The 13,467-nt window shown below is 56.6% G+C and overlaps 2 protein-coding genes across 5 annotated transcripts in view; one reads left to right on the top strand and one right to left on the bottom strand.

The window, feature by feature from the left end:
• The window catches only part of MOK (MOK protein kinase), a 38,321-nt gene extending 35,253 nt beyond the window's left edge, over positions 1-3,068 (top strand). The window contains exons 10-12 of the mRNA XM_024759270.1: positions 239-362; positions 2,048-2,248; positions 2,330-3,068. Coding sequence (XP_024615038.1) covers positions 239-362; positions 2,048-2,248; positions 2,330-2,410 — 406 coding nt within the window. The 3' untranslated portion in view covers positions 2,411-3,068. The remainder of the gene's footprint in view (positions 1-238; positions 363-2,047; positions 2,249-2,329) is intronic.
• A 3,349-nt stretch (positions 3,069-6,417) lies between these two features.
• WDR20 (WD repeat domain 20) overlaps positions 6,418-13,467 on the bottom strand; it is a 65,160-nt gene continuing 58,110 nt past the window's right edge. For 2 of the 4 annotated variants that reach the window (XM_024758949.1, XM_024758982.1), the window contains one exon: positions 6,418-6,640. In XM_024758949.1, the coding sequence (XP_024614717.1) occupies positions 6,587-6,640 (54 nt within the window). In that variant the 3' untranslated portion in view covers positions 6,418-6,586. Of the gene's footprint in view, positions 6,641-7,471; positions 7,822-13,467 lie in introns of those variants that run through there. The other 2 variants (XM_024758963.1, XM_024758972.1) reach the window with 2 other exon arrangements.

Raw genomic sequence — 13,467 nt, 5'->3', positions numbered from 1 at the left:
CTCGTGCCTGTGTGACGTGGGGTGACGTCTGACCCGAACTTCGAGTCACTAGGCAGGGCTGGGCCCACGGCTCCGGAGCCCAGAGGCTGTCAGGCTGAGACAGGAAAGGAAAAGAAAAGCTCCTCGGATGAGAGGAGGGGCGACAGGCACAAGCCCACACTGGGGACAGAGGAGGCCGACAAGCCCTGTGGCGGCCAGGTTCTCAGCAGAGGCGCCCCGTGCCCCTTCCGTCCTGTAGGGCAGCTGAGAAGCAGGCTCCAGCCAGGCCCAGGAGGAAGGCCTCCGCTCTCTGCCCCAAGCGGCCGGTGGCACCGGAACTACTCAGTAACAACTGGCAGCCAGCACAGGAGGGCAGCAAGCAGGTACTGAGCGATCAGGCCGTCTGAGCTGGGACCGGACACCCTCAGGGGCCCGTGTCTCTCTGACGCAGATGCCACCTGGGGAGGTGCTACATCTGCCTGGAAAGTGTGCTCGTCGGCGACCTGCCACCACACCAGGTGGCACCTCTGCGCCCCCAGCTAAGGTCCACAGTGTCGCGGGCTGGGATCCTCCCAGCCGCAGGGCCAGGCCGGTGCCCAAGCACGTTGTGCCCGCAGAGGACCCTAGCCGGGGCACAGGGAAGCCAACACTGGCCCAGGTGACCGTCCCCACTCGGCCGCTGAGCCCTTGCGAGAGCAGCAGGCCCCAGAGGAGCACTGCGCCTGGCACAGAGGTGGCCTCGCATGCTTCTTGGTGTAGAAAGCATAGCTGCATCCCGCGGTAGCTTCCCCTTTCTCTCATGTGCCGCGGGGCCCCCCTTTGCTCGGCTCCCCCAGTTTTACAGTTGTGGGCTGGCACCGAGCTCTGTGGTAACCGTGGCCTTACATCGTTTCTCACTCAGCCCAGCATCTGTTGAGTGTCACTCTGCGCTGGGAGCTGAGGACGCAGGTATACCTGCAGCCAGGCTGCTTTCCAGAAATCCGGACCCCCGTGTCCAGACACCTGCTTGATGGCTCCAGCTGAATGTCCAAAAGGCAGACTTGTTCAAACCCGATCTCCTGTCTCTCCCCCGAGACCTGCCTCTCTCCCTGTGCCTTCCCTTCAAGGACGGGTGAAGGCGGCTCCCCTTCAGCTGCTCAGGCCGCCAACCGGGGACGAAGCGCACCCCCGCCCCCTGGCTGAGCCTCCCTCACTTTGCCCCTAACTGCCCTCCCTGCCGGGCCTCCTCTCCCTCTTGGTCAGCTGTTGGTGTCTCTCCTGCTGGCACCCGCCGTGGGCGCCCCCGCGGCAGAGCCGAGGCGCACGCTGTCTGCCAGGGCCCTGGAGTGAGGGTTCAGGCTGTGCCGGCCATAACGTCTGGCGTGACTGCCCACTCTTCTGGCTGGTGGCGCCGTGGACCATACATAAACGAATGGTGGGGGGGCTTACCTGGTGGCGCAGTGGTTGGAAGTCCGCCTGCCGATGCAGGGGACACGGGTTCGTGCCCCGGTCCGGGAAGATCCCACATGCTGCGGAGCGGCTGGGCCCGTGAGCCATGGCCGCTGAGCCTGCGCGTCCGGAGCCTGTGCTCCTCAACAGGAGAGGCCACAGCAGTGAGAGGCCCGCGTACCGCAAAAAATAAAAAAAACGAATGGTGGGGATGGGTTTCAATAAAACTGTGGACCCTGAAACTGGAGTCTCATAATCACATGCCGTGAAATTTTCTCCAACTATTAGAAGATGTGAAATCCATCCTTAGCGCACTGGCCACACAGAAGCAGGCTGCAGGCCGCTTTGGCCGACCTCAGGGAATCCGAGCGGGAAGCGTCACCGTGGCCTCGGCCCTTGGAGCTGCACGTGTGTCAGCGCGGCCTCCCCTGCTGTCCGCCCGGGCCCCGGCCCAGGGAGCGGCCACCGCACTTCTAGGGGGCTGGGACGCAGTACGTGTTGTCCAGTCACCATACCGTCACACCTCACGGTCAAGAAATTGTATGAGGCAAAAGTAGTACAAAAGAGCCCCTTTTGCTTTTCCTAATTCCCACAAAGTGGAAAGCATTGTATGTTCATCTGACCTTTGCTTTATTTCTAGAAACAGCCCCTAAAGCAAGAGGAGGACCATCCCAGGAGACACGGACCAGCCTACGTGATGGCACTGCCCAAGCTCAAGCTATCGGGAGTGACCAAGCAGCCCTCGTACTCCAGCCCAGCGCTGCAGTCAGTGTTTGCCCCTGGAACGACCCGGAAGGTCCCGGTGCTGAGACCCCCGAAGTGTGTTGGCCCAAACCAGAAGGTGGGCGTCCCACCGGTTCCCCTGGCGCCGCGCTTGCGCCCATCCCGGCCTCTGCTGAGTGTCTGTCACTTTCTTTAACAGACAGACACACAGAAGGACATCCAGCCTAACCTGAGACAGTACCGCCGGCCCACAGTAGAGCGGAGAGGTGGAGGCTACTGAGTGGCGCTGCGGCTCCCCTGCTCGGGGCGGCTCCCACCCGGCCGGGCCCCAGCGAGCGTCCTGGGAGAGCTGCCCCCAGACCAGCACCAGCACCTCAGCTTGGAGCCCGCCGGCCCGAGGCTGCTTGCATCCTAAAGGCAGCCGTACTGTAGGTTCCAGTCTCATACCTTTGTAAAATCACCTCATTCTAGGGTTTCGGTTCCTTTCCGTAACAGAAGAATTTAGGGCAGGGAATATTTTGTAATTTTTTATATGAATCAAAACAGAAATTATACGTTATGAATTATTTAGGCCCGGTTTCACCGAGGGCTCTGCACACGGTGCCTTCCTTAGTGCATCCATCACCAGCAGTGTCCTAGCACGTCTGGCTTCCAGGCTGTGCCACTGGAGACCCTGATTTCTATTAAACAATAAGCTATCATTGCAGTGTTGCACCTTGATGTATTTTGAGTTAAACATGTGTCCTGATTATCCATTCCTTTATTTTGACTTTTGTGAGCGTATCAGGCTCATTGATTTTGTTGGGGAGACTTCGGTGCAGCTTCACTGTTCACTTGACCGTCCACTGAGGAACGACACGGGCTGGCGCTCGGCCCTTGGAAACCCCGGGTGCGGGCCGCGGGCAGGTCGCCGGTCCAGCTCCCAAGGCCCAGCTTCCTCCGTGAGTAGAGGCCGCTGCTTCCCGATGGCCTGCGGGCGCGCCCAGCTTCGTTTCTGGGGTGCCAGCAATAAGCGGGCACAAGAAGAAACCTGTTTCCCGTGGGGGAGGGAGGGGAGGTGGCAGAGCAGCGGCGGCGCCGGAGGGGGCAGGGCAAGGGGCCAGGAGGGACAGGACGAGGGGCTGGGGGAGGTGGACGGCAGGCCGTGGCCAGCATTTCCCGGTGCCCGGGAGAGGGGGAGCCGTGGGCGCGGGCGCGGGCGGGCCCAGGGCGGGCAGAGCCGGTGCACGTGGGGAGACCTGGGGGGCTTCGGGGACGCCCCGGGTGGAAGTGGTGTCGGGGCGGGGTGGGCAGAGGGCTGGGAGCGCCGCGCCCCGGGGGCGCTGCGGGCTCGGCGAACTCGGGAGAGGCCAGGGACAGGCCCGCGCTCTGAGCGCGGCTCCAAGTGAGGGCAGGTGCAAGGACAGTTTAGGGAAATCGTCACCCCCTTTAAGTATATAGACGCGAAGGGCCTCGCTAAAGTTCTTCGGCGCTGTACCTTTTTGTGAAGGAATCCTCCTCCCTGCGGGCGTGGTGCCCTGGGCCCCGTGGGCCTCCGCCTCGGTTTCAGGGGGCGGGTCCGCTTTCCCCAGGGGGCCCCTGCGTCCACCAGGTCTCTGTGCCCCGTGGGCCTGGCGACGGGCGGGCGCTGGCCAGGCTCTGGGGGCACAGGAGGCCGCCGGGCCCTGCTGCCAGAGCGCTGGTGGGTCTCCGTGCACCCCAAACCTGACCGGTTGCGAGGCCGGGCGGCTGGGCCATCTCGGCCTCCCCGGGGCCATTGGAGGGCCCGTCTCCACAGACCCGAGCAAGGGAGCTCCCTCATCACCACCCCGACCGACGCCCTCGTCCACGTTTGAGACGCGGCTGGGGCCGAGGTTGGGGGGCAGAGGCCGCAGGCGGACACCCCAGTCCAAGGAGCCCGGCCCTGCCGGCTGTTGATGTAAACCTGCTCCCGAGAAGACAGAGCAGGGGCGACGCTGCCGAGGGATGAGGGCGCTCCAGGCGAGCAGTAAGAGCCGTCGAAGCGTACCGGGTGCGCCAAGCCGACCCTCCGTGGCTTCCGAGAGGAGGGGTGGGGGCCGGCCTGGGGACCCTCAGCCCTGGGTTGGACCACTGGGCCAGGGACCAGCCGATAAAAGAAAAAGATTTGTTCCCAGCACGGATGCATCTCGCAAACTGCACCGCAGAGTCGCAGGGAGGGCGGTGGGCGGAGCTAACAGGGCCGGAGCGACGGTCAGCCTCGGGGCGCCGAGAGCTGGGCCGCGCCCTGGGTCCTCGGACTTTTCACACTGCTGTTGTCCTGGGGCCACCATGTACCCACCCGTCGCTTCCTACAAACAAGCAGGAAGTTCACAGGAAAAGGAGTCGACCCAGGAGAACCGCAAGGCTCAGGATTCGGGACTCGAGTTCCAAGGCGGCCTTTTCTGATCTCCAGAAATACGCGTGGCTTCCTCGTAGGCCTTCAGTGTGATGGACAGCACTTAGAGACCAGTGCTTTGACTAGGATGACAAATACCAAACTATCTAAAACGCGCTGATGTTTTCATAGGAAGGGCATTCTGAATGTGTCCAACATATAAATCCTGCTTCTTTCACTTACAGCGAGAGGGTGTCCTGGTGTGTGGTGGTTTCCACCTTTCGCGAAGGCTCCCCTGCCCTGTGACGGAGGCTCCCCGTGGCGCAGCCCTCCTGGCCCGGCGGCTGGTGAAGAACTGGCTCCCTGACCCTCCTCTCCTCTGAGAAGGAAGCCAAGACCCAGGCTGATAAGAATTTTTCTGAAACTGTAACATTATCCTGTTGCTACGTTCACAGAAATGATGGAAATGGAGCGTGGACACATCTTTTCTAGCCTAAAATCACTTAGACGCGCCCCCAGTTTATTGGGATCACTTAGAGAAATGTGTTTTAGGCACTTCGCGGTTTAGAGTCTGACCACATAAAAAGGCCTTCAAAGGGTTCAACTGTGTATGATTTTTTTCAATTGAGAAAAGTTCCTGTACTTGGCAGCTACACTGTCATGATTCTAGTCCCCTGTAGCGCCTACAAGTAGGTGTGGGCATGACCAAGATGCTCACCAGCTGGCTTCAGCCAGATAAAAATCCCATGTAATTGTCATCAGCCTTTTTTTCTCTGCATCCCTAACAAAGCACTTTCACACTCACCGTACAGAGTCGTGTGTGATCTTCCAACAACAGAAGGTGGACTCGTGGACTTGAAGCTGTAAGGAGAAAACTGTTCCCTGAGACCGCAGTCCGCACGCATGGGCAGCTGCCCACAAAGGCCGAAGATGGGGAGACAGCAAGAAGGGGCCAGAGAACCGCAGGGCTCTCCGGACGAGCCACGGTCTTGAAGAGCCTGCCTCACATCAGGGCTGCAAGGGACATGGCGTAAACATTTAATTCAACAAAAACAATACAGTAAAAGTTGAGCCAATTTAACAGAAGATAAACAAATGGTATATTCAAGCAAGTTTTAATATTAATTATTCAAGAAAGTTTTAATAATTTTTGTGAATTAGAAATATCACTCTTAGAAGATGAAAAGTACTACTGAAGCGACCATTTCCCCAATTGGAGAATGACATTATTTATACATATAATACAGAGCCGATTGCATTGGAACAAGAGTGTTAAATGTTAACAGATTAAAAAGGGCATCTTCACGCCACACCTTGGAGGCCCACTACACCCATACTCAAAGTTATTATTATTATTATTTTTTTTTGCGGTACACGGGCCTCTCACTGCTGTGGCCTCTCCCGTCGTGGAGCACAGGCTCCGGACGCTCAGGCTCAGCGGCCATGGCTCACGGGCACAGCCGCTCCGCGGCACGTGGGATCCTCCCGGACCGGGGCACAAACCCGTGTCCCCTGCATTGGCAGGCGGACTCTCAACCACTGAGCCACCAGGGAAGCCCTCAAAGTTATTTTTTAACAGCATTAAACTATTTCAAGTGCAAACAATTTTTAAAAACCTATGCACGCAGCATCCGTCTTCCTGAATTGCATATTTAAGCCAGAAAGTAACAACTTTCTTGATGAGTGCATTCCAGGTTGTCTTCTGACACCTAAGGTGTTAAAAAGAAAATCAGCAAAAACAGAGTGACGTACTATTTTTAACAGTTGGATTTAAGGGGATTTCTTGTCCAAGAAACGTTTTATTTCACACTATGTATATATGTATGTATTACATAAATATATATAACATTTTTATTACAGTGAGTTTTAGAGTAAAAAGCAAGAAAATCTCATTTCTTATTTTTTACTGCAGCCCCAAGAGAACGATTTAAAAATGGAAACAGCTTCTTTGGGTGAGCGGCGCCGAGCCCCGCGTTCCTCTTCCGCGCTGCTCTCCACGCGGGCGATGCCTGCCTGCGGCCGGGGCCTGACGCCCACGTGGCTCACGTGCGGCCCTGGGCTCCGTCGTCGCTCGCTCAAGACCCGGTCCGGGGTGAGAACCTCCGAGCGGGAGCGGGCTCGCTACACTATAGTCCCACCTGGAGAACTGGCCTGGTTTGGGGCTGACATTAAACCCTGCAAACAAAGCAGTTTACATTAATCCAGCAAAACACGGGGCCGCGAAGAAGGTCAGTCACTCACCCTTTCCAGCAGTTTCACAGGCGCACAGTCAGCTTTCTGTTGGTTTGGAAGCCAGGGTTTTAACAGCCCCTCCGTGTCCATCTACTTCATTCCTAACATCGGGATCCTGAGCCTGCCCCGCCCCCGCACCTCGGGTGTCACGCTTTGGGCAGGGCTGGCCTGGGGGAGAGAGTGGTCTCTCAGGGCCAGGGTTCCTTGCAGCATCACTGCCCGAAGGCCAGGGGCACCTCCCAGGGGGGCTGTTCACTGCCCTCGCCAAGGGCTGCAGCTCCGGGCCACAGAGGGGTCCCCCCGGCTCCGAGGCCAGCTCGCCCAGTGAGGCCAGACAGCTGCACGCCCAGTCCCCCAAGGGCCGGGGTCCCGGCCGCCAAGGACAGAGTCTAGCGGCATTTTTGAAGAGGCGTTTTCTTTGCTCTCTCTGGTGGGTGGCGTGATGGTGGTGCCCCTCTGGCATTAGCGCCAGCCCACCGGGCCCAGCAGGTAGAGAAAGCACGATCCAGTCATGTGGGTGGGGAGGCTCAGGACAAAGGCTGCCGCTTGGCTGCGGTAAGTAAGGGGTGGTGTCTGTCCCTTTGGGCTGGCTCCTACGGAGAGGCAGGAGGCTCTCACGGATCTCTTGCAATTACAGGCGTGAGCTCAGGTAACCCTGAAAGGGTTTTTACCTCTTGTACAGCAAAGAGCACTTACATCTCCCTGCATCTGCTGGGATGCACGCAGTCCAGCACAGGTTGGCATCATTTATTAAGAATAATTTTAAGGTTACAGTATCGCAACACTGAAGCTACAAATTTTCAGTTCTGTGAACACAAACATCCTTAAGCTGTCCCCCAAAATGCTGCACACAGGACACGCCTTTAAGCAAACATGGCTGCGTTTTCACACCTAGCCTTGGGCTGGCATAGATGAAGGGTGACGATCTGAAACTGACCCTCAGCTTCGCCCACGCCTTGTTGGAGGGAAGCCGGGAAGCACGCGGTCCTGCTCCAAGTCACTTTATCTCCAGTTTCTCACCTTAAACCCGAAATCTGTTCATCTAGGCAAGATCAGGAAGCAGGGACGAATGGAACTTAGCAACTCGCCCCCGCTCAGAATCGACAGGAGTGCTTTTCCTTGACCTTGGAGTTACTGCCGGAAAGACACACAGCCCTGTGTGATCTCCACGGCGACGGGCAGCTTCTCACTCAAACCCCTCAAGATGGCGTGGACGGAGCCTGACAGAAGAGGTAAAGCTCTGGCCGGCCCAACAGGAGGGAGGAGCTCTTTTGGACACTGTGCCCATCCCGGCCCAGTCCACAGAGGGGAGGACGGCTGGTTTACCGCCTCGGTGATGAAGGGAACCTTTGGCCAAGTGACGAGAAACGCTCCCCCCGAGTCTGAACTGAGCTGCAGTGAGGCCGCCAGGCCCGAATCCCTGTCCGTCGCGGACAGCCTGGAGGGAAGAAGACTGTAACATCACAGATGACCTCATCCGGTCTAAGGTGTCTGAAGCAAGGGGACTCTGACCTTCGCGGGTCAGCCACAGGCAAGGAGAGGGCGGCCCGGGACTAAGCTCCCCGGGGTGAGCAGAGCAAGGCCTCAGGATCTGCTCGGTGCCCGGCACGCAGGCCAGGAGCCTGTCGGGGGGCGAGGCCTGACCCCTGTCCTCTTCCCAGAGATGGAATTGTTCTGCAGGACAGACACACCGTGGAGGCATCGGGGGAAACACCACTATTCAAAAGAAAATGTGAAGAGTAACCTTATTTCTGGAAGCCTGTGCTTTAGTTTCGAAGTTGCTGGGTGATGATAAGAAAGATGGAAGACACACTCGCAGGCCTCCGTCGAAGACTCCAGAACACTCTTAGGGGGAAGCCTGGCTGGACACGTTAACCTACGGGCACAGTTTGGGGCCGGTTTTTCAGCGAGGAGGACCCGCCGCCGTCTGCCCCGCTGTGGCTGCCCGTGGGGGCGGCCTGCCCTCTGACTGCATCCTCCCTGATGACTCTCGGGGAGGATCAAGCGCCTGGCCTCAGCGACCCTGCTGGCTTCCAGCTGTCCGGGCAGCATGGAAGCTGCTGGTCTCTCCACCTGATGCCGGACAGCTGGCAAACGAGGGCTTTACATATATCACTCAAGCAAAAGATTTCTCCAGCCAAGAACCTGCTTAATGTCCCGTTACCCCTCCAGGAAGGAAGCCTATCACAGAAATAGTGGCAGCTCTTGGATCTAATATTTAATAGGTTGTTCTGTTCTCACCAGAGTTGCCATTTTATTCCTGCTAGAGATTTCATGTGAAAATTGATAAAATCCCCCAGCTCTTAGTTTGGGTTTGATTATAATTTATAATACTAACAGAATTAAACCTTGTTTCATAAGAATGTATATATAGAAAAAGTAATATTTCGGCTAAAAAACAATTTACAACAAAGGAACATGTCTGTTCGTGGGTGCTGCCGAGATCAGAGACCCTGACAGCAAGAAAAGACCGTGAGGGTCTCAGAGGCCCTCGTCAGAGAACGGCCTCGTCCTGAAGTCCCGCTGGGCCCACGGCAGGCCTCCCCATCCGACCCCAGCTACCATGGACTCGTCTGGAAACGTGTGAGACCGCAGACCCTCGAGAGAGAGGTTGTGGGATGGGCATCTGGCGCTGTTCAAAGCCTGGTCAGTCGACTCCCAGAATCACCCTCTTCACCCCAGACGAGAGTGACGTGCACACTGGCCCCGGGACAGGTCTTGCTGCAGACTAGCAGCCTCTCGAGACCGGCAGAGAAGTGCTACAGGAGGAGCTCAGCGCTGCTGCGGCCCTCGGCCAGGTCAGCCTCACCTGGAGGGGTGGCCCTGCACCTGCCACAGAGCACTTAACCCTGGAGGCTCCGGTTCAAGGCAACCTGCCAGGAGCTCCCCCGAATAATCTCACTTCACTCGGAGACTAAGAGGTAAATATTTGCGAAGTGAGGCCCTTTTAGAGACGGTACACAAACGATGAGAACCGTCACCCGGCTAACTTCCTCAGGGCCGCTTCTAGCTACGGATACCTTCTCCTTATTTCATCCACAAGAATCCCGCCACTCACACTGCCCAGGCCGCTGCATAAAAGAACCATAGAAGAGCTGGACAGAGGACCTCCCATTTCATCAAGGCGTGTGAGGCCCGGAGTCAGTGAGCCAAGTTTAGGAAGTGGGTGCGGGCTGGGAGGGGCCCACTCCACTGGCACATACTCTGAGCCGTTCTCTGAGCATCTGGACCCCTCCCTGCCCCAGACCCACTGTTCACCGTGGCCTGGGACCTTGGCTCCACTGGGCAGCTGCCCCTTGGCCGGCCCTGACCTGCCCGGTGACTGACACACTGGCGGTGACACATTTCCCCGAAGAGGCCACTCAACCTGGGAAAAGTCGCCCAGGGAAAACGATCGTGGTGTTTTCAGACACCTGCGAAAAGGCTTTCTTAGGGCACAGCAGTCAAGGGCTCCTGCGAGAACCAGAACCGTGCTGGGGAAGAGAGCCTCGCCCACGGCCTGCAGGCCCTCCCGCCGTGTGACCCGCTGTGGCTCTGACATCCTCTCTGCAGGCCGGGACCTCCAGTGTCTTCTAGCTTGAGTCCCGTCCTGGGGCATCCACGTGAAGGCTGGTTTAGAGGCTACCGACACTAGAGGGGTGGGGCTGAGCACCCCTAGATGTTCTGTCCCTTTCAAGAGATCTGTTGGTCCAGAATCGACTGTTTCAAAAGGCAGCCACACGTGGGAGAATGGACTTATGTTTTCAAGGTGTACAAACTAGTTATCTTTAAAAGATCAAAATGCCGTGCATGTGTGCGTCTTTTTAGACTTCCTGTCAACCTACTAGCATTCGGGGCTTAAAACCCCCTCGAGCGCTGAGGAGAAAACGTGCAGCTTCTGTGGTAGTAAAGTCCACGTAGATCCCTCTGAGGGCGGAGTATCGGACCGTCTCTTCTGCTCTGGCAGCTTCGAGTCAAAGGCAAGAGCCCACACACCCTGCAGCACGGGCGGCTCAGGAGGACAGCGCGGCCAGGAAGTTTCTGGAGTCCACCGAGAAGGACAGGCGGCCAGGAGGGGCTTCCAGAGGCTTTGCCAGCCCCGAGCTCCAGGCCCAGGCGTCTCACGAAACAGCAGGGACGCAGCGGCTGAGTGGGAGCCCCAGGGCCTGACGAGGCCTCTGTCCCGGGCAGCTCACCGCTGCCCCCACGAGCCCCGGGCGGAGCGTGCGGGCCGAGGCCTGGAACTCTTGCCATGAAGGTTCTTTCGAGGCCGGAGGCGCCGGCGCTGCCGAGAGCGAGGGGCGGGCCAGAGCAGGGCAGTGCACATCGCTCCTGCTTCCCGCCCCGGGAGGACCGGCTCCCGCTGCCCTGCTCACGGGGCTCGTCCCGCACCGGAGCCTCGGGGCCCGGGCGCGAGGCAGGACCACCTCCACGGCGATGACAACGCCTCCGGCAAACGGAAAATGACAAACCCTCCCCAGGAGAAGAGCTGCTACAGCGTCGCCTGCGCGCCGCCTGGGAACTCAGCGCGCGCTCCACACAGAACCGGCACCAGCTCGGCCGCAAAGCCAACCCACGGTCCTTCCCCACATGGGACTTGGCTCAGAGAAAGGTCACAGAAAACAGTGCATACCTCCCGTGCTCAGAACGAACATCTCACTTAGAAAGCTTCTAATTCGGAAAAACTCAGCATCAGTAATAAGAGGTAGCAACTCCTGGGGCTCTTTGTTCTATAAACATTAACAAGGCCCTTGATTTCGCAGCATTTGGAAGCTTTTCTTTTTTGGTTCACTGAGATTTTTTTAAAGCTCTGACGTGAAAGTGACTACTGAAAATTTATCTACATTTACGGTTCATTCACGCGTTTATTTAACGTCATTATACAGAGGACAACCCCAAAGTTCCTCAGAATATCAAGTACGTAGTAAGTCTAGCTGTGACAGTGACAAGGGGACAGCTAAAAACCAAGGCAGTGAAACAAACACGATTTTCTTAAAATTATAAAGTAACAATACTGGTATTAAAGCTTCATTAATTATTGCAACAGTTAAGAACTTAATTTACCAACATTTCATGTGAGGAAGGCTCTTTATGAAATTTATTCACGTTTTCAAGAAATTAGATGAGAATGTAAAAAAGGAAATACATATGAGTTTTGATTTTCATGAAGGGTAAATACTCATACAATTTTATACAGTGTCACCTAACACAGTAACCTTTAATGAACTTAGGTAGACAGAAATCAAAAATGCAGAGAAGTTTTCTTTTACAGATTTAACTCGAGCAACAGCGATGTGACCCTGACACAAAGTCCACGTAACAGATGCAGCAATGAATAAAAAGTACCAGTGGAACAGCTTCCCTCTCCTGGAGGGGCTTTTACACACAGGTTTGAACTTGGCTCTGAGTTTCAAAGGGAACAGCTGGATACAAGTGCCTTGCAAGAGGAGCCCTGGACTCCACCCTCCCAGACCGCCCCTCTCACTGGCCAGCACTGGGGTGGCGGGGCTGAGCCCCCTGACTACCTGAACAGGTGACAGTCCCAAGCAGCCCGGCGCGACAGGTGTGCCCTGGACAAGGAGGGAGCCTTTGCCCATTGTTCCCTGCCGTGGTGCCCGAGGCGGACCTCTCCTCCGGGTCACTTATCAGGCCTACACGTGAATGCGGAGGAAGGAAGCCCCAGGAGTGGACACGCCCGGCACAGCGGGACGACCCGCACAGGCGGCCAACCGCTGCCCCTCGTTCCCCTCCGTGCAGGGGCCGCGGCCGGTCACCCTGGGCCAAGCCCTCCCACAGAGAAGGGGATGCGGCGCGCCGTGTGTTTTTCCTGGGAAACCACGGTCGACCTCTGCTTCTAGTTCCTCCTCGGACAGACAGGTCCACGAACGTGGCCTATGGGTTTTCAAAGGATTCCTTCCGCGGTGCTCCCCGGCCCTTTGGCTCTCCCCTCACACTTTGAGCTTCCTCAACCAGGAAATCAAAGCTCTCCCTCCCAAGCAGGAGGTAGCGAGAACCTTGTACACGGGTGCGGACATCGATAAAGCTGCTTCACCAACTTCAGCACAAGTTCAATACTTGACAATTTCTTAAAAATTCAGGATGTACCACAGGAAGTGGAGGAATCGGGGGGAAACGGCTGCTGGGCCACCTGCCAGCCTGCACTTGGCTGTGGAGCCAGCGGTGGAACAGAATACTGGGGGCACGCGTGTTACACGCCTGTAAAAACTGAGAAAGCTTCAGGGCCTTTTGTCCCTCATCGTTTCTGGATGTCTGAGGCAATAATCACTGCCATAGCTTATCCCTGTATTTCCACTCCTCTCTTTTTCTTCCATTAAGGCATTTATCCTTAGTCCCAAGCCAACGGCTCACAGGAGAACCCTTCAAAAATGTGAGAAGGTCCAGTCAGCACAAAAAACAAAATTAAGATTCTTTACCACTATTTAAATCAATTTAGAACCCAAAGCTACTGGTTATTTTTTTTTTTTTTTTTGCTACTGGTTATTTTTAAAGAGTCTGCCTACTCCCTCTTCCACATTTGCCTTTAAAAGAAGGCCAAAAATAAAAATAAAAATAAAATAAGAGGCCAGGTTTTCCAAAGGCTTCCCACCCCAGCTCTCCCAGCGGAGGAGAAACAGAGAAGGGCTGGGGCTGGGGCAGCCAGTGGGTTCAGAAGCCTGCATCGCCCAGGTCACAACACAAACCCGGCTCTGGAATTCCCAGAAGCTTTAAGGGGTGAGCCAGGGCAGGGCAGGCAGAGAAGACCCCACAGCCTGGCTAGTGCCCTCCGAGGG

Source organism: Neophocaena asiaeorientalis, unplaced genomic scaffold (assembly GCF_003031525.2).
Source record: "Neophocaena asiaeorientalis asiaeorientalis breed wild unplaced genomic scaffold, Neophocaena_asiaeorientalis_V1.1 scaffold476, whole genome shotgun sequence".
Lineage (NCBI taxonomy): Eukaryota > Metazoa > Chordata > Mammalia > Artiodactyla > Phocoenidae > Neophocaena > Neophocaena asiaeorientalis.
Note: the sequence above shows the minus strand (reverse complement) of the source record. Positions and strands in the feature narration are given on the sequence as shown.